General features: G+C 46.5%; 2 protein-coding genes and 1 long non-coding RNA gene across 3 annotated transcripts; 2 read left to right on the forward strand and 1 right to left on the reverse strand.

Moving 5' to 3' along the window:
* On the forward strand, positions 39-4,792 carry LOC8085707 (CBL-interacting protein kinase 9). Its single transcript, XM_002465904.2, has 14 exons — positions 39-395; positions 1,339-1,401; positions 1,487-1,558; positions 1,753-1,860; positions 1,959-2,039; positions 2,237-2,290; positions 2,390-2,515; positions 2,605-2,694; positions 2,872-2,994; positions 3,383-3,493; positions 3,690-3,806; positions 3,922-3,978; positions 4,164-4,238; positions 4,329-4,792. Exons 1-14 carry the CDS (start codon positions 201-203, stop codon positions 4,398-4,400), a joined length of 1,344 nt encoding a protein of 447 aa, XP_002465949.1. The 5' UTR covers positions 39-200; the 3' UTR covers positions 4,401-4,792.
* LOC110437534 lies at positions 6,338-7,906 on the forward strand. Its single transcript, XR_002455541.1, has 2 exons — positions 6,338-6,829; positions 7,613-7,906. It is a non-coding gene; the product is annotated as an uncharacterized LOC110437534 (long non-coding RNA).
* On the reverse strand, positions 11,503-13,259 carry LOC8085708 (heavy metal-associated isoprenylated plant protein 39). The gene is made up of 3 exons (XM_002468550.2): positions 12,701-13,259; positions 12,438-12,513; positions 11,503-12,344 (listed from the first exon to the last, which is right to left on the reverse strand). Exons 1-3 carry the CDS (start codon positions 12,713-12,715, stop codon positions 11,752-11,754), a joined length of 684 nt encoding a protein of 227 aa, XP_002468595.1. The 5' UTR covers positions 12,716-13,259; the 3' UTR covers positions 11,503-11,751.

Here is an 18,279-nt window from a genome sequence, read left to right on the forward strand (position 1 = left end):
CTTTATAAAGCCGCACGCGCGCGGAGCGGAGGAGCAACCTTCCTCCCGTGTCCCGTCGAACCAGCCGAGCAAGCCAACGCAACGCAACGCAAACCCAGCGAGCCGCGGCGCCTCGTCGCGCGCGCCTTGCCTGTCTGTCCGCTTCTTCGTCCGATCGCCCGCGTCGTCCGCCGGTCCGAGAGCCCCTCCCCACCCGAAGGATGGCGGAGCCCGCGGCGACGCCGACGACGGCGGCGGGGAGGAAGACGCGGGTGGGCCCGTACGAGGTCGGCAAGACCATCGGGGAGGGCAGCTTCGCAAAGGTGAAGCACGCCCGCGACTCCCGCACCGGCGCCGTCCGCGCCATCAAGGTGCTCGACCGCAACCACGTCCTCCGACACAAGATGGTCGAGCAGGTCCATCCCTCCCCTCGCTCCCCACACTTTCCCCTTCGCCGCGCCCCCCCTGCTGGAATCAATTTAACCTCGGGGGAATTTTAAAATACTGGAGCTGCAACAGAAAGATCTCTCTTTATAATTTGTTCGCAATCAGTCACGTGGGATGATGGTCCAAGAATATTCTTTGACGTCTCTGTCATGGTCGAGAGGATTGTCTGTGATGGGAAATCATGCGTCTCAGTGTCCCATCTTTGCTTAAGCTTTTGATTGCTGTGGAGAATTAGATAGTATGGGACATCGAGGAAATCATGACCCTTTTGATCACCAAATTGGCTCCACAAATGGCCTTTTTACATCCACCTAAAAACCCAAAAATTTTCAAGATTATGTGTCACATCGAATCTTTAGATGTATACACGGAGTATTAAATATAGACGAAAATAAAAACTAATTGTACCGTTTGATCGGAATTTACGAGACAAATCTTTTGAGCCTAGTTAGACCATGGTTAGACAATAATTAATACAAACAAACGAAAGTGCTACAGTGTCGCGAAATTTTTCGCTTCACGAACTAAACACGGCCAAAGTCTCTTTCGGTGACAGCCATTCTGCCACAAGGAAAAACTATACACGCCTATTGCTTCCTTCTTTTTATTGAAGACATGAGTATTGAAGAGCTAATATTTCCCGACACAATTTTACTGAATGAAAAAAAAACTATTCATCAACCATTCCTCATTTTTTGGTTGAGATTGAAGACGGAGAGTATTGAAGAGCTAATATTTCCCAGTACAGTTTTACTGAATGAAAAAAAAACTCTTCATCAGCCCTTTGTGTGGTGAAAATACCGAGATGCTAACATTAGATGTCTGCTGTCAAGTTGCTTGAGCCGCTCCATTTACTGTCTGGCCTGACTTTGGAAAGTGAATGCTCAATACTACCTCTTCTTGTTCTTCCAGATCAAACGGGAGATTTCGACTATGAAGCTAATCAAACATCCCAATGTGGTCCAGCTGCATGAGGTATGTTTTTTTTTTGGTTGTGAGGCGCGATGATGCAAGTTTCATTACCTTTTGATGATCCCATCGTTATGTCTGCATTTGATAGGTTATGGCGAGTAGAACAAAGATATATATGGTTCTTGAATTTGTGGATGGAGGCGAGTTATTCGATAAGATCGTAAGACTCTCAAAACATTCAACGGCTCATATTGTTACTCTTCTACTTTTGTGGACATTGCTGTTAACATGCCATGGGCTTTGTTTTTAGACCCTGGCATATATTTAGATACTTAGGGACATATTATTAGGTGTTAGGTTTGTATGAAGGTTAGCTATTAACTCGTTCATCACTTGTTCTTGATAATTTATCAGGTCAATTCTGGAAGGCTAGGAGAGGATGAAGCTAGGATATACTTTCATCAACTTATAAATGCGGTTGATTATTGCCATAGCCGAGGAGTGTACCATAGAGATCTGAAGGTTTGCCGAGTTATCCTGCTATCTTTCTCATGTGTCAGTCCCTAACTATGGATGCTGTGGTGTCACTTTTTAGCTCATGTCATGAATGCCTTTTGCAGCCAGAGAATCTGCTTCTGGACTCACATGGAACTCTTAAAGTTTCAGACTTCGGCCTAAGTGCATTTGCACCACAAACAAAAGTATGATCTCTAGTCAGTAGCTAGAAGCATGGATTTTGTGTGTTCAATAGACAAGCTTTGATGTGTCTTAGGTTTTATTACAGCATTATTTGGCTACCTTCTAAAGCAAATGTATAATATATTCCTAAGTAGTGCTTGTGCTTGGAGACATGGAAAGGTGATAAGAACTTCCATTAACTCCTCTGAGCTTTTGTCAGGAGGATGGACTTCTGCATACTGCCTGTGGAACTCCAAACTATGTAGCACCTGAGGTGAGTTTCTCACCTCTCATCAGTTGTCAGCTTATTTGTGTCGTTACCTTTTGTGATTAATGTGCTTCAAGATGTGTAAGCATCGATCTCTTCCTGCAGGTTCTTGCTGATAAAGGTTATGATGGTATGGCTGCAGACGTATGGTCCTGTGGCATAATCTTATTTGTTCTTATGGCTGGATACTTACCCTTTGATGACGCCAATCTGATGAGACTGTACAAGCTGGTAAGTTCGGTTAATACACTTAAATTCTTGGTTTCCCTGTGAAATGCATGGGTAACTTTGATGAACTTTTCTTTGACTTCCTTTCGTAGATCTGCCAAGCGCATGTTTCTTGCCCACCATGGTTTTCTTCTGGAGCGAAGAAGTTTATTAAGCGCATTCTCGATCCTAATCCTGATACGGTAAGTTCGAATTAAGATGTGCCTTTTCAGTGTCTGTCTCATCTCTTCATTTGTATTGTATACCGTAAGTTCGAATTAAGATGTGCCTTTTCAATATCTGTCTCATCTTTTCATTTGTATTGTAGTCACCAGATCACTGTCATCACTGTTGTATAAACGGGTGCTGTATTCTTGCAGAGGATAACAATTGCAGAAATTTTGAAAGATGAATGGTTCAAAAAAGACTATAAACCACCACGTTTTGAACAAGGCGAAGATGTTAGCCTTGACGATGTCGATGCTGCATTCAATGATTCAGAGGTATTATACAAACTAAAGGTTTATTTTGAATTTACGAGTTGGAAATCTTCCCAGAAATATTATGTGCCTTAAAAACATTTTGATATTCTGTTTTATGTTCACATTGTCGTTCAGAGATGCTAAAAGGTGAACCTTTTTATTCTTAATCTTTTGTTTTGGAAGATCAGATTGAGAATTTCTAAGGACTTGATGACACGAATCCACGATAGATTTCTTTTTCTTTTTCTGGCTACTCAAATGTCTCAGTATCATTATTATTATTATGGTAATGGATATATGATGTCTCTTAAATATCTGATTGGTGAACATCTCAGTTAACTGATAATTAATTGTTACATACAAGACTCCAGTTAATGGGTTACCTTTTTTCTTTTTTTTAATGTTTTAGGACCGCCTTGTGTCAGAGAACAGAGAAAAACCAGAATCCATGAATGCATTTGCTCTTATTTCGAGATCACAGGGCTTCAACCTTGGAAATTTGTTTGAGAAGGAGATGATGGTAAAGTTCTCAGAGCTTTGAATATATTATATCCTCATGTTTGGAATATAGTAGAGATTAGTAACAATTATATTGGTGCAAATTCTGTTATTCATTTCACACTTCTGTAAATCTTAGTATTGGTCAGCAAAAAAAATGGGTACTTTCACTGCAACCTTTTCTTGATCCCTTGCTAACACATGTCTTTCCTAAATAGGGAATGGTAAAGAGGGAAACATCTTTCACGTCTCAATGTACAGCACAGGAGATCATGACAAAAATAGAGGATGCATGTGGGCCACTTGGTTTCAACGTGCGGAAACAAAATTACAAGGTATGTGACATTTACTATCATGGACTAGTAATTTGTGGTCTAACGGGTTTCTTGAGAATTTGCATTATAAATATATAACATTAACGATCCACATGTACCTTTATTTGGCCTCCAGATGAAATTGAAAGGTGACAAATCTGGAAGAAAAGGTCACTTATCTGTTGCAACTGAGGTACTGGCACCGCTCCCAGAATTGCAACGTTAGATTTGTATTCTGGTTTGTTTAAGCCTGCAATAGCTGCTGTTTTAAGAAGTGAAGAAAGCAAGCACATCGATTAAAGAAAAAGCACACCAGTAAATCATTCTATGGTATAAATTCTTGCCTTACATATGTATCCATATTTTACTGCTTTGCAGGTTTTTGAGGTTGCTCCATCACTTCACATGGTTGAGCTTCGTAAAACCGGTGGAGACACATTGGAGTTCCACAATGTACGTTTTCAAAAAGAAGCTCTTTTTTCAAATATGCATTTTCTCAGTGATTATAAATAACTAACATGATCTCATGGGAATTGCATGCAGTTCTACAAGAACTTCTCAACAGAGCTGAAAGATATCGTGTGGAAAGCTGAATCTGACGCAACTAAGAAATAGACGAAGTGATACCCAGGAAATTGTGTACCTTATGAGGCCACATTGAGATAAACCACCACTTCGGGTGATACCGCTTGCTTGGTACTGTATGTTTTTTTTTACTGGTACCACATTAGCTGTCAAATTCTCTCGTAATTCGTAAACCAGAGCTCCTTCTGAATGAGCGCAGTTGTACACAATACATATGAAGAGGCCCTCCCTGAGATGCTCCAAACACAGCAATGGGATGTCAAAATAGCTATTCTGAATGCTTTGGTTGTCCCGGGGTTGAGTGCCTTTCTTTTATGAAAATAGCGAATGGTTTATGATGGTATGAAGCTAAACTCTAGTATTTTTGAGCAACTGAACGGTTATTCAGGTGGTGTTTGGGATTGTTCCGCTCCACATTTTTTAGCTTTGCTTCTTGTTTTTTTAGCTAAACGGTTTTAGCTTCATGTACTCTGCTTGAGAAAAAAGTATGGAGTTATGAAAGTACTTAAAAAGGTGCTTCACAAAATTCTGATTTTTTGTGAAGTTGCGCTACAATAAACACCCCCTTAGCTGAAGTGCTGAACTTCCAATTTTGGAGCGCTCTCCCCCCGTTAATGTTAAAAAAAATAAAATTTGGAGCGCTCTACTCTTCAAAATATGGCCTGTTCGGCTAGCTGAAAAAAGAAAGGCTGATACCGATAATAATTTATTATGAAAGAAAAAAATATTATTTGATGATCGAAAAATAGTGCTGCTAATAAGTTCAAAGTAAACAGACACTATCTCACATTCTCACGTGTGCACCGGAACTCTTCACTCCTCACCCTCAGCAGTTTCTCCATTTTAATGTTTGTTTTTCCAGGTGAGCACAATTTGCTTCAGGTCTTCCGTCCGGTGAGGAAGAAATGTTTCGAAGCGAAAAAAACCGGTACTTGATTTCTACGAAAACCTTTTTGGTTTCCTAAAAAAAGAAAACCTTTTTTTTGGGATATATACGGAAAGCCATCGCTGCTAACGAAGGCCTCGGCCCACTTAGCTTGCCAGGCTCTCTGGTCCAGCAATTTTTCAGCGAGCCCAGTCACATGCCCAACCTCCGTTTCGCAGCAGCCTGCAGCCGAGTCCCACACTCACTGCCTCACTGGCAGCATAGCTCACTAGTCACTAGTCAGTAGTCACATAAATCGGGTGTCGTTTAAAAAAAACATAAATCGAGTGTCAGTCGTAGGATTTTTTTTTCAGGGGTTGAACTCTATTTTTTTTCACGGGTATAAACTGATTTTTTGAATGTTGGGTATGAAGTATAAGCTGATACTTTTTCCTTAGCACTCTTGGCACCACTAGTAGTAGTTGCCTTCGGTAGGACGAAGTGTTTACGTTAGTCTTCAGAAAGAAAAAGTGTGTACGTTGCTGGATACGGTTGTTGGTCTTGAGTATGACAAATGCAGCCGTATATAATCGACTGTGACACGAGTTGGTGAACAACTGAACTGCGGCTTGTTCAGATGCAAAAACTTTTTGGATTTTGGCACTGTAGCACTTTCGTTTTTATTTGACAAACATTGTCCAATCATGGAGTAACTAGGCTTAAAAGATTCGTCTCGCGATTTACAGACAAACTGTGTAATTAGTTTTTATTTTTATCTATATTTAATACTCCATACATGTGACGCAAGATTCGATGTGATGGGGAATCTTGTAAAATTTTGGGTTTTTGGGTGCATCTAAACAAGGCCTACATCGAAGACGACCTGAATGAACAGGGCTACACAGGAGTTACAGAAACCATTAACTCAGGCCTTGTTTAGTTCACCCCGAAATCCAAAAAGTTTTCAAGATTCCCTATCACATCGAATCTTGCGGTACATGCATGAAGCATTAAATATAGACGAAAACAAAAACTAATTACACAGTTTGACTGTAAATCACGAGACGAATCTTTTGACTCTAGTTAGTCTATGATTGGATAATATTTACCACAAACAAACAAAAATGCTACAGTTCCGAAAACTTTTCAGTTTTCGGAACTAAACAAGGCCTCAGTGGAGGTGTTGACTGCAAAAAGCTACTGACAAGTGCAGTGAACACTTGAACTCCACCATTGAAGTCGACAAGAGGTAGTGGCGAGGCTAGCCGGCTACTGAGTAGTGAGTACTGACCAACTGACCCATGAGGGTAAGGCTGCGCCTAGATTTGGAGAGCTGGAGGAGTTTGAGTTTGTGATTTTCATGTGTCCAAAGAAAAAGATTGCTAGTACATGCATCCGTGGCGTTCAACGGTGGTTTGGGCCGGAAAAGAACAGTTCGATACATGTTTTCCTTTCGACGCCACTGGCTTTGCATTGGTCTCCCTTTAAAACTAGGTTCAGTACGTAGGTGTGTGCTCCTGAGTCCTGACAGTGGAGTAGCTGAAGCTCTCGGTCTCCGTCATCTTCATTTCTAATTTTGATCATGCTACATTTGGTACGTACTACAACTTTGGCTTTTGAAAAGCATTGATCTTCTTCTGTCGTTAAGGGTTGGGTTGGTAGTTGGAAGCATCTTTGTAGGAGCATAGCAACAAAATTAAACTAGCTAGACTACTCCGCGCAGCATCAGCCATGCACATCTACGATCTATATTTTTTTAGACAAACTATGCCAGGTAATTTGAATATGTAGTTATAATTTTATATCTTTATGTGGACTATGTTTAGATCTACAGATGCTAATAGTTATCTGGCTATTAGCTAACAAATGCTAATTACTCTGTCGGTTTAAAATTACAAGATATTTTGGCTTTTGCTATGTACAGACATACATTATGTCTAGACACATAATAAAAAAATACATCTAGAAAAACCAAACCGTCTTATAATTTAGAATAAAGAGAGTACTATCTAAGAGTAGCTAATTATTAGTAGGGAGATAGATTGGATACACTTTTATATTAGTACATATTAGTAAATTATATTCCTTAGCTAGCTTTTGAAGGGCTTGTTTGGCTGGTTGGCTCAAATAATATTCTCAAATAAATTCTAAAGGCCTACTCACACATGCATGGTATGGTGTGAACTGTAGTCTCACTTTCCTTAACTGCGATGCGTGTATATACTAGGACGAGAAGTCGTCCTCAGAACACACAATTTATCTCATTCTTTTGCCATTGTGCTACATTGCTGCCGTTTTTCTCATCCTGTCACCGACGTGTTATCAGCGCCAAGAGAGCAGATATCTAAAGCCTACGTCTCCTCGTGTCCTTGCATAGGGGTGAAGTTTTTAGAAAGCGTCGTCGCGACTGGTCGTTAACATCTTCTTCCCTCTACTCAGTGTTCGCGGGTCTCCATCGACGGTCCGCTTCATCGTCACCGCTCCCTCTACCCCGTTGTAAGAATATCTATACTTTCTTTGTTGCTCGTTATTCCGTTCCTTGTTACTAGCACTAGAGAATTTAAGTTTGCCTCGGATCATAGTTCTAGTGTTAAATCATACACCTTTAATATATGTTGTTTCCCTTTTCCTCAATTTCGGAATCAACTTATGCGTCACTAAATTGCTATTATTTATAACAATGAGCCTGATCGGCAGAAAAGCGCACCACTTTTAAAAAATTCTAATCGAAATACTGCTATTATTACTATGGCCTTGTTTAGTTCTCAAAATTTTTCAAGATTCCCCGTCACATCGAATCTTGCTTCACATGCATGAAGCATTAAATATAGACGAAAACAAAAACTAATTACGCAGTTTATCTGTAAATCGCGAGACGAATCTTTTGATCCTAGTTAGTCTATGATTGAATAATATTTGCCACAAACAAACGAATGTGCTACAGTAGCGAAATCTAAAAATTTTCCCAAACTAAACGAGGCCTATATTATTAGTGTATACCAGTATTTTTTTAATCTAAGAAGCACCTGCACTCGCTGCCCTGTTTTATTTCTTAAATGCTGTGCATGTCGCATCGAATCCGACGTTGCATGGATGGAAACATTTGCGTCGCCTTGTCGCAGATGGCTAGAGTACAATGACAGCCATCTGAAAGGCGTGGAGCTCGATCGGCTGCGGTACACGGTACAGGACTAGCAGGAACAGTGGCATCTTCCCTCGTCACTGGCCCTGGTCACTGGTCAGTACAATCATCTGAACCGGCACCGATTTCTGGCGAAGAAATTTCCCGTCACATTGAATCTTGTGGCACATGCATGAAATATTAAATATAGACGAAAATAAAAACTAATTACACAGTTTAGCTGTAAATCACGAGACGAATCTTTTGATCTTAGTTTGTCCATGATTGAATAATATTTGTCATAAACAAACGAAAGTGCTACAGTACCGAAAACTTTTCACTTCTCGGAACTAAACAAGGCCTTTCATTGGCCATCATCATATCTACAGTTGCTTGACACTTGACAGGCCACTGTCATGCTCCCAATCCCGGCCGTGCCTTGGCGACACAAGTAACCTCGAGGTGTCAGGGCATGCAGTGTCTGCCCTGCCCTCCTCGTTCAGTTCCAGACGGCAGCGTTTATCTATAGCGACGACGAGCGAGAAAAGTTCGGTGGTGACTCTTGTAAAAAGATAGCACCCGCCTACGTGCGCTTCTCTCCTATCGCGGCGACAGCGAGAGTGGGCAGGGCGCGGCAGATAAAAACCGCAGCAGGTAGCGGTGGAGTTTTCTTTTTTTTTTTAACCCCGTTGGCGACGGCGAATGGCGATGGCGAATGCCACCGGTCGCCATCGCCACCGACCACCGCACGCTCTCGCAGTCGCAGAGGTCAGGCCAGTTTTCCCGGGATCTCCTCTGTTTCTGACGATCCGGACGGGGAAACCGTACCGAACGCGAGGAAGACAGATTCTTTTTCGCATACCGGATCATGCAGCAGAACAGGAGGGCCTCACGGAACCAGAGCCCCCGTCGCCTCTGCAGCCAGACAGCCATGAACGAACCCATTAATGGCTGAGGACACTCACAATGCAGACTCTATCATGGAGTCTAAAGTTATTTATTATCTCGAACAATGTGGACTTGGAGTCTAAATAAGACTTGGAGTCTTATTTTTTCTACTTCTTTCTTCAATAAATATGATGCCACATCAGCAAAATACTATAAATAATATGTAATTAATTGTCTTGGACTCTATAATAGAGTCTTGCATTGGGAGTGCCCTGATAGGCCTAGTGCCTGTGCCGGAGAAGAAAGAACGATGACCTGAAAGAAAACCGCCTCTCGTTTTGGACAAACTGTTGAAATCCCTTTTCACGATCCAGGCGGCTGCCGGTGCCGCCGGGAGACCGGCTGTCGTCAGGGGACGGCGCCTGGCGTGGAGACGTCGGGATCATCCGAGTCATCGGCACCGAAAAATTTGACGGGAACGGCTGGCAGCCTGGCACTGGCACCAGTGGCACGGGGCCGGAGAAGCGAAGCGATGGAGAGCCTCAAACAAACTGCCGACGCGGACGAACGTCAGGGTGGAAACCGATACGGCACCCACCTTTTCTCCGAGCCCTGGCGACGGCGCCATGCCTTGTTGCTGCCAGCCTCTGTGCCGGGGCCTCATAAACAAGCGCACAAGTTGTACGAGATCACAAAAGAGCCTCCTTTTTGGGCAACCATTTTTAATCAACCGTGAAGCTGGGCTCTAAAAAACCAGCCTGCAACTGCAACTGATTGAAGTGCTGGCCGAGTAATGATCCACGAGCTACTCCCTAGTAGTCATATAATGGTTGTGCCAAAAGTTTGGTAACGACGCACGACAAACGGTCAGGCGATTTTGCAGGGTTTTCCTACGAACTACTAGATTCCTCTTCTTGAAAATCCTTTCTAGTAGTGCCTGCCTCGCCTTGGTTGTTTCCTTTCCTTCTCTCCCCTGCCCTGAAAGCTGACCGCCTTTGCAGTTGAGTTGCAACCATGGATGCCATGCCGAGCTGTGACGCTGTCCTCGCGTCTTCTCCACGCGCATAATGGTGGTGGAACTTTTTTTTTTCTGAAGAAACAGGCTATTGGTGGTGGATTAGAGCAAGCGATTTGTTAGGTAGCTTTGTCCTGGTGTGACGCTGCGCTTGCGCAGGCAGGAGAGGGACGTGCGAGACGCGAACGAGCCACGGCGCCAGAGCCTGACGACATGTTCCAAAAAACAATTCAGATGCGTCGGCATGCATGCTTCTTGCTTGCTTTTGCTCCAGCGTCATCTTCGACTTTTGTTTTTGTACCCATTTACCAACCTGCATTCTTATTCTCGTGTCAGATTTTAGATTTACGAGGATGGTTCAAATGTCTCTGACACTTCTTTTTTCATCTAAAAATCACACGGGGGAACAGCTAGCAGCGCTGATTGAACAACTTCTAAAATTCAGAGGCACCGACAGATCCATTCGCGCCACCCGTTGAATTCATTCAAACGGCACGTGCAGCGAAACAGATAAATTCTATGCCCGTTTTGATCGTACTGTGTCATCGAAGGACACCGTGTAGTGCGTCCAGCTTTGTCACATGGCCATAGCCCATATGATACTGATTCCCACAGGCCACACAGGCAAGAAAATCGTACGGCGTGGTGATCTCCCCGCCACCAGCTCCACATTTTCCATGTCTGTTAGTACGAATGTCTTCTCTTCGTTCCTCGAGGAAATGGCCAAGAACGATATGATATGGCCCAAAATTATTTCGTCCCTCAAAGAAAATGGCCAAAAACGATATGATCTGGCCCAAAACTATGAAATACAGACATAAACGTACGACGAGGAACAATCTGCAGAAAAACACATGCATCTAAGTAGCTAGCTACCGCCGGTGCATACCTGGCAATGGCAAAATAAACAAGCTGCCAAGGTTTCTTGCATGCATTATTGTGGCGCCAATGCAACGCAACAGGCAACACAATGATCCTCGCGAGAAAAAGCAGGGTTTTTGAGCAGCCCCACATGCGTGCTCCGCCGGCCAACGATCATGCACCGCATATTATTCCTCCCTCCAAGACGACTCTCCTCTGACCCTTCCATCACTCTCCTCTGTTTGTGTTTCTGGCTCCCATTCATTCATCACTCATCTCGTTGCTTCATCAGAGGAGAGAAAAAGATGCTGCAGATGCACGCACTACTACTACTACGACGACCACCCAAGAGATCGTCGCAGAGAATTCAGTTACAGATTCATTCACGAACTGGCCGTGGCAGCTAAAGTTTTGAGTCGCAAAATATAAAGCTAGTAGTAGTATTTTGATTCGTCTGTCTTCTCATCATCTCATAATAATAACACGGCTACACGACGGATGTACACATGGATGGACGGGACAGGACACGTAATACGTACTACGTTTTCGCGCGCGAGGGCCTCATGCAGCGCGAGAAAAGCGGCCGGACGGCGGCGGCGGCGGCGGGGATTGCGTCTCCGTCGGGATTCGATCAGCAGATGGCGCAGGAGTTGGGGTTCTCCTCCATGCTCATGTTGCGCATGTAGTAGTACTGCGGCTGCGGCGGCACGTACGGGTGGTACACCGGCGGCGGTGGCGGGGGGCGGTGGTACTGGTTCATGTAGTCGGCGGTGAGCATGTGCATGTACTGCGGCGGCAGCTGGTGCTGGTGGTGCATCCATGGAGGGGCCACCGCGGCGGGCTTCTTCTCGTCCTCCTTCTTGCCTTCCTCCTTCTTGCCGTCCTCCTCCTTCTTGCCATCTCCGTCCTCCTTCTTTCCCTCGCCGCCGTCCTTCTTGCCATCACCTGCTTCCTCCTTCTTTCCCTCGCCGCCTTCCTCCTTCTTCCCGTCGCCGCCGTCCTTCTTGCCGTCCCCTTCCTCCTTCTTCCCGTCGCCGTCCTTCTTCTCCTCTTTCTTCTCCTCCTTCTTCTCCTCCTTCTTCTCGGGCTCCTTGGCCGGGCCGATGGAGTCGAGGTGCGCCGCCCACGACTTGCTGCGCAGCTTGCTCACCACCTGCACCGGGTCCACCGTCCCGATCACCGTCATCTTGTGCGCCGCCATGTCCACCGATATGGCGTCGATGCCTACGACGACGAGACAAGAGTCGTTACGTTACTACCATACCACTACTCGATCGTTCGCAAGCAGAGACGTACGCTGTGGACTGTGAAACGTACCGACGAGCACGGAGACGGCCTTGAGCGCCTTCTGCTTGTCCTTGTTGTCATGCAAGTCCAGCTTCACCACGATTTTCTGCACACACACGCATGGTCGAGAGCATACCAGTTCATTCAGTTAGTCATTCGCTTGCTTTGGCGACTTAGAACAGACGAGAGGAATGCAATGCACAGAGATGAGCGGCCGGGACCATGCATGGCCAGCAAGTGTATGTGTGCGCCAACGAACGAACGAACGAAGAACAGGACGGAATCAGGCTCACCTTGGAGTTGGACATGTCTCGACGCGGCGGGTCAGGCGACGGCCGAGAAGAGAAGACGAGCAGGGAGGGAGTGAGGAGTGGAGGAGGTCACAGTCTCACAGGAAGAGGAAGGGAAGTTAGGCGAGCGTGTGCCGCGACACGCGAGGACGACGCGCGAGAGGCAAAGGGAATTCGAGAGTGGGAGGCGCAGGGCGGCACTAAATAGCAGCGGCTGCGGTAGCGTTAGTGTGAAGCGGAGTGAGCAGTGGCCGGCGCCCGGCTGTGGTACAGAAACAGAGGAGACTACAAGGACAGACAACCGGACTGGCTAGTGCTAGTGGCGGCGGGTGGCAGGTCTCAACCTCACCTGTGACACACACACACTGCCTGCCTGGTGTGTGTGTGTGTGTGGGGTGGTACTCCGTGCTCCTGTATCACAGTATCAGGGCTAGCAGGTCGGGGTGCTCTGCTCTCGATGGGCAGCTCGGGCCTGGACCCCGGCGCCGCCGGGTGCCTGCCTGCCTTCTCGTTGGCGTTGGCAGTTGCTGTGTGACAGACCTGGGACGGTGCGTGGGATTCCGGCCCAGTCCCAGCGCAGGCCGGCCGGCCAGCCGCTTTATGGCTTGTTCCGATCTGGCGCGGCACCAAAAGCGGCGAGCAGTCCACGTCCGTCCCACGCGGCCGTGCTGTGCCGTCTGCCGTTGCCGGTTGCCGTGCCGCCCCCACCCCACCAATCATTTCCGCTTCATTCCGCACGCCTCGGCCCCATGCGGCCATGCCAATGCCATGCACCGTCTCGCTCGCTAATCATTTTGTCCCTGCTCGCCTCGTCTACCCACCTGCTCCGGCCTGTCCCTCCATCCCAAGTTCCCAACGCATGCTGCTCTGCCATCCGCTGGTGGTTCCTTGGGTGGGCACTTCGGCGTCCTGCGCAGCACGCCGTCCTCCCCATTCTCGGTCCGGTGAGGCCTCTTCTTTTTTCGGAGAAACCTACAGGCTGCTGGAGCCTGAACTGTCACGTTGGTATCAGCTAGCGTGCATGTGTGTGAGTGACCTGACCCGTCCTGCTCCGCGCCCTTTCGCCGTGGATTCGCACTGCCGTTGGTATCTTCTTGCCTGACGCCGGATGGTTGTGCCATGGATGCTTCTTGGGACCAGAATCTGGGCCTGCTCCACTACAGCGGAGCAAGATTTCGGAAATCTGCCGAGAACGCGGCTTCGAACGGTTCCCGTTGTTCTGGGCAGGCTCCTCCTATTCTTCCCGGCGCCGGAGCCGGACAGGGACAACCCCTTGCTCTGATCTGCTCTGCCACAGGCCTCACGGCCAAAACTTATTACAGTCGGAAACTCGGCGTGCCCCTGATTATTCACTTCATCAAGACGTCACGCTGCATCTGTTACGAGTTGTATTCTACCACGCGAGATGAGGAAAGCAACGCCGTGCGATTCCATCTCCTGTGTTCGTGTCACTGTCATTTGCAAGATGATCAACAACAGGTACGTGCCACCTTTCTTGGTTTCTTTACTAGTTTCGACTGCTAATAATTGGACGTGAAATTCAGAATCATCAGGCCGTCGCGCGCGATATATATATCATTAAATGAACTGTGGCCAACATAGGTTTGGGTTGCCTCGTCGCCATCGGTAAAAGCCACCTTCGAAGTGGAGGAGCAGAGGCCAATTTGAACCGGGGTTGTAGGGCCATGCATGTATATTATTATGCAATTATTTATGCATGGGAAAATGGTGTTCGTCTTTTCCTTTCCATGACAGATTTACGGTAAATTTGATGGCTTTATATCTTATTCATAGACATATCCTATTTTCTCGCACCTATAAAATACTCCAAGCAATGCAAGTTGTCATGTTGGACGCAGACTAGACGAATCAGGAGGGTGGCGTGCAACTTTGCAAGCTAGAGCGTACGGTACGCCGCCGGTTTTACCAAAAGCCAGCCACCACCAGTTTCTTAAGCACGTACAACTCCATATTCTTCTATTGGATTGGATTAGACCGTCAAATACATTAGAATATTCAATAGGAAAAAAATATTCGTAATGTCCAAGTGTCAAACTTTATTCGCAACCTGCTGACCGGTTAAAGGCATGCATGCATCGTACTCTGAAGATCGGTGATCGTTGAACTCGAAAAGTTAACTGAATTTTGAAGACTTGAAGTTCGTTGTGATCAATATCTAGGAATTCTGAAAAGTCGGTATATCTTTCTGCGTCCTCAAGGGAAAGACATTCGTGCAAAACGAGCTGCCCATTTCTCCTTTTCCTTCGTTGGGTCCTCCTGGTGTGTCCTTGGTGGGGCCACCGTGTGTAGCTAGCCCTAATATATTGTGCGGTTGCATATTTTCTGGGCATACTCAAAAGATTCTAGCTAGGAACCCCATTCACACGGTTTGCATGCAGTATAAATATAATTCTTTCCAACACAAAATGGTGATACTTATCTTTGTAAATGCACGGTGGTAGTGCCCAGTTCGTAAGATTGATGAACTCACATACGTGCTGAGTCAGGGACTCAAATTTTCAGCATAGCGGGATAGCATACGGTCTTTTCTGAAAAAGGCAGGGACCAATTACATGCTCGAGCCGAAAGAACCTACGATTTGTGGCTCCTCTGGTGCTAGCTCTAGTACTATATCGCAGAGCCGTAGCCCTTTGAGACTGCTCCACAAATTCTATCGTAGAGCAGCTGTGCAAAAACTTTGAATAAATCTTTTTTTTCTAAAGCATGGCTTGTGGAGCTACACCTATTAGCTGAAAAATGTGGAGTAGGGCTTTAAAATTATGTAACAGCGGAGTCCCAAACAAACCATAATAACTTGAGTGCTGAAGCTCGATCCTTAGCTCTAAGTTCTATCCACAAAGTAGGCTCGAGCATGCTAACGCTAGGACAGAAAATGCTGTTCTTTGTGATCTTATATTTAATTTGGCAATACCTAACCTGTGGATTCCAAGAAAACTAAGTGTCCCCGTACTAGTAGTAGACAATAATTCGATGAAAAATTGGGCCCAAGCTAGCAAGCTCGTCCCATCAGTGTACACGCAATGTAACACGTCACACTCGATTTTTGAAGAAAGTTATAAGTTATCGCGGGCGCCTGCTCCCTTTTCTTTTGATTATCCGCAGCAGTTCCGGTTCGAAACAGAAACCCGTCTTTTTTTTCTTTTTTTTTGGGTGCCGTCACCATGACCATGGACACAACTCAAAGGCTCTTTTCGGAAGCAGATAGATAGGATACGCTTCCTGAATTATTTGCAGTTGCAGGTGCATAAAGCATCCACGACTCGTCTATCTTATGGTACTGTGGTGTATTTGGAGCATTTTTAAAGTATTTTTTTAGATGGCTCTGACCGATCTGCTGACCGCTGAGCTCAATCATCAACAAGGAGACAAAACGTGGGCAAAGTTGTTTTTTTTAGCGTTGTGGGCACAGTTGTTTAATGGCGATCGGATCAGAAGCACTCCCCCGTGCGTGCATGCATTGTCTTGCGCTTACACTTTGCGATGGATCATGCTTGGATTGGGAAGTAAAGTGCACTAGTCCGGTGGACACGCGAGCCAGGTCGTTGGTTTTGACTCCGATCAGCTTGACACACACCACTAGCTACACCTCACCCTCGCCGCCTCACGTGTTCGGTCTTCGTCACCCACAGCAATTTTTTCGAAAAAAACCATCGACGAGAGCATTGCCGGACTAGATATATTGACTACTAGATGCAGTCAGGGCACTAGCTAGTACGGCAGGATGGGTGTCAAAGCGGCAACCACGATAGTTGGTTGGTGCCGGCTGCGCCGCCTACCTCCGGCCGCCGCTGCCCAGTGCCCGTCGGGCGACGGCGCACCTTTTTTCAGAGAGGATGGCGTTAGCTCCACCCCCACGCGCGCGGTGGCGAGATGGTCGTGCGCGTGCGCGTCGGCATGCAAGAGTCGCCTGCCTGGTGCGCGCACCGAGTCAGAGGTAGAGCAGACCGGTAGAGCTACCGTCGTCCCGGGCCGGCCGCCCACATATTCGCCTCCGATCCGATCCGTCCGCGCGCGGGCCCATCCCACACGAGCGTGCATGCATGTTGACGTGGCCGGGGCTGGGAGGTGGAGACAGAAGAGACAGGCAGACGGGAACGTGACGCGGCAAGTCAACTCGATGGACAGGGACCGTGATGTGAATTTGTGATGACTGATGCGAGCCGTTCCGTTCCTCCCCGGTGGCGAGGCGACCTGAGCTGCGAGCACGCCGCCGAGAAGCAGACCTCGCTTCACTCACTGTGCGTGCCGGTACGGTGCTGGAAAAAGTTGCGAGGCATGGAGGCGGAGGCACTGTGGCCGTCCTCGTGGCGTTGATGGGCACACAGGCACCCCGGCGCTGCTTTGGCCTTGTTTAGTTCCCAAAAAATTTTACAAAATTTTTCAGATTCCTCGTCACATCGAATCTTTAGACGCATGCATGGAGTATTAAATATAGACAAAAATAAAAACTAATTGCACAGTTTGTTCGAAATTGACAAGATGAATCTTTTAAGCCTAGTTAGTCCATGATTGGACAATATTTGTCAAATACAAACGAAAGTGCTACAGTGTCGATTTTGCAAAAATTTTTGGAACTAAACAAGGCCTTATTTTTCTCTGTTTCTGGAAGAAGCCTACTCCATGCTCTCTCTACGAGTGCTGTACGAGCACAGCGCACGCTGTTCCGATTCTTGCTTCAGATACGCATCGGAAATAGCAGCCAAAGCCTCTTGCGTGCTAGCGTCTTCAAGTAGGATGAGCCGTCCGGTGTCATGCCCCGGAATAAAGGGAGGACAGCAAGCAACTTCCAATCAAATAATAGCATCACTGCATTAGCGTTTCCGATGTGCATGGCCATCGAGCATTCGTCCGCCAAAAAGATGATTGGATTGGATAGGAGAATGATGTCAGTGAAGGGAAATGAGAGGATTCTGCCCCCCCAACTCTGATCCTGGGGCTCCTGCTCCTCCATGCTCTACCTAGTTATTAGCAGCTAGTTCAGCTATTGTTGATCCGTGTGCTTCTTCCTCTCGATCACTCATCACCTCACTAACCTTTTCGAACGAAATCTATGGCCCAAACCACCAGCCATTCCTTTTTGTTTTCGTGTAGTTTGTGTATCACTCCAACAGCTGACAGCTTATCTGCAAGGGATGACGACGACCGAAAGAGAGCTAGGAGCCTACGACACACCTGCAAGCGTAAAGAGACCACTGCAATGCAACCAAACCTACAGTAGTGCCAGTTGGTTGCTTTAGAAAGATGATCGATCGACCTCTCACTCATCCTTCCACCGCACAATCTACGTGCATTTGGCTGGATTATGAAGCCAATTTGTGCAGCGCTACCACACCTCTTGTTGGATGCATCGCTTTCCGACGGCTTGGATTGAGCATCAGGGAGAATGTGAGGAGACACCGAGAGACACGCAGATCTGCGAGATGGAAACCTGACCGAGTGATCTGAAACTATGAAAGGAATGGCTCACTCGCTTGCCCAGATGGCGACGCTGGTGTTGGAGGTACAAAGCTCTATAGCGTCTTCACACTTTCTCTCACATCGGACAAGGGGCTTTACAGGGC

Source organism: Sorghum bicolor, chromosome 1 (genome assembly GCF_000003195.3).
Source record: "Sorghum bicolor cultivar BTx623 chromosome 1, Sorghum_bicolor_NCBIv3, whole genome shotgun sequence".
In the NCBI taxonomy this organism is placed as follows: domain Eukaryota; kingdom Viridiplantae; phylum Streptophyta; class Magnoliopsida; order Poales; family Poaceae; genus Sorghum; species Sorghum bicolor.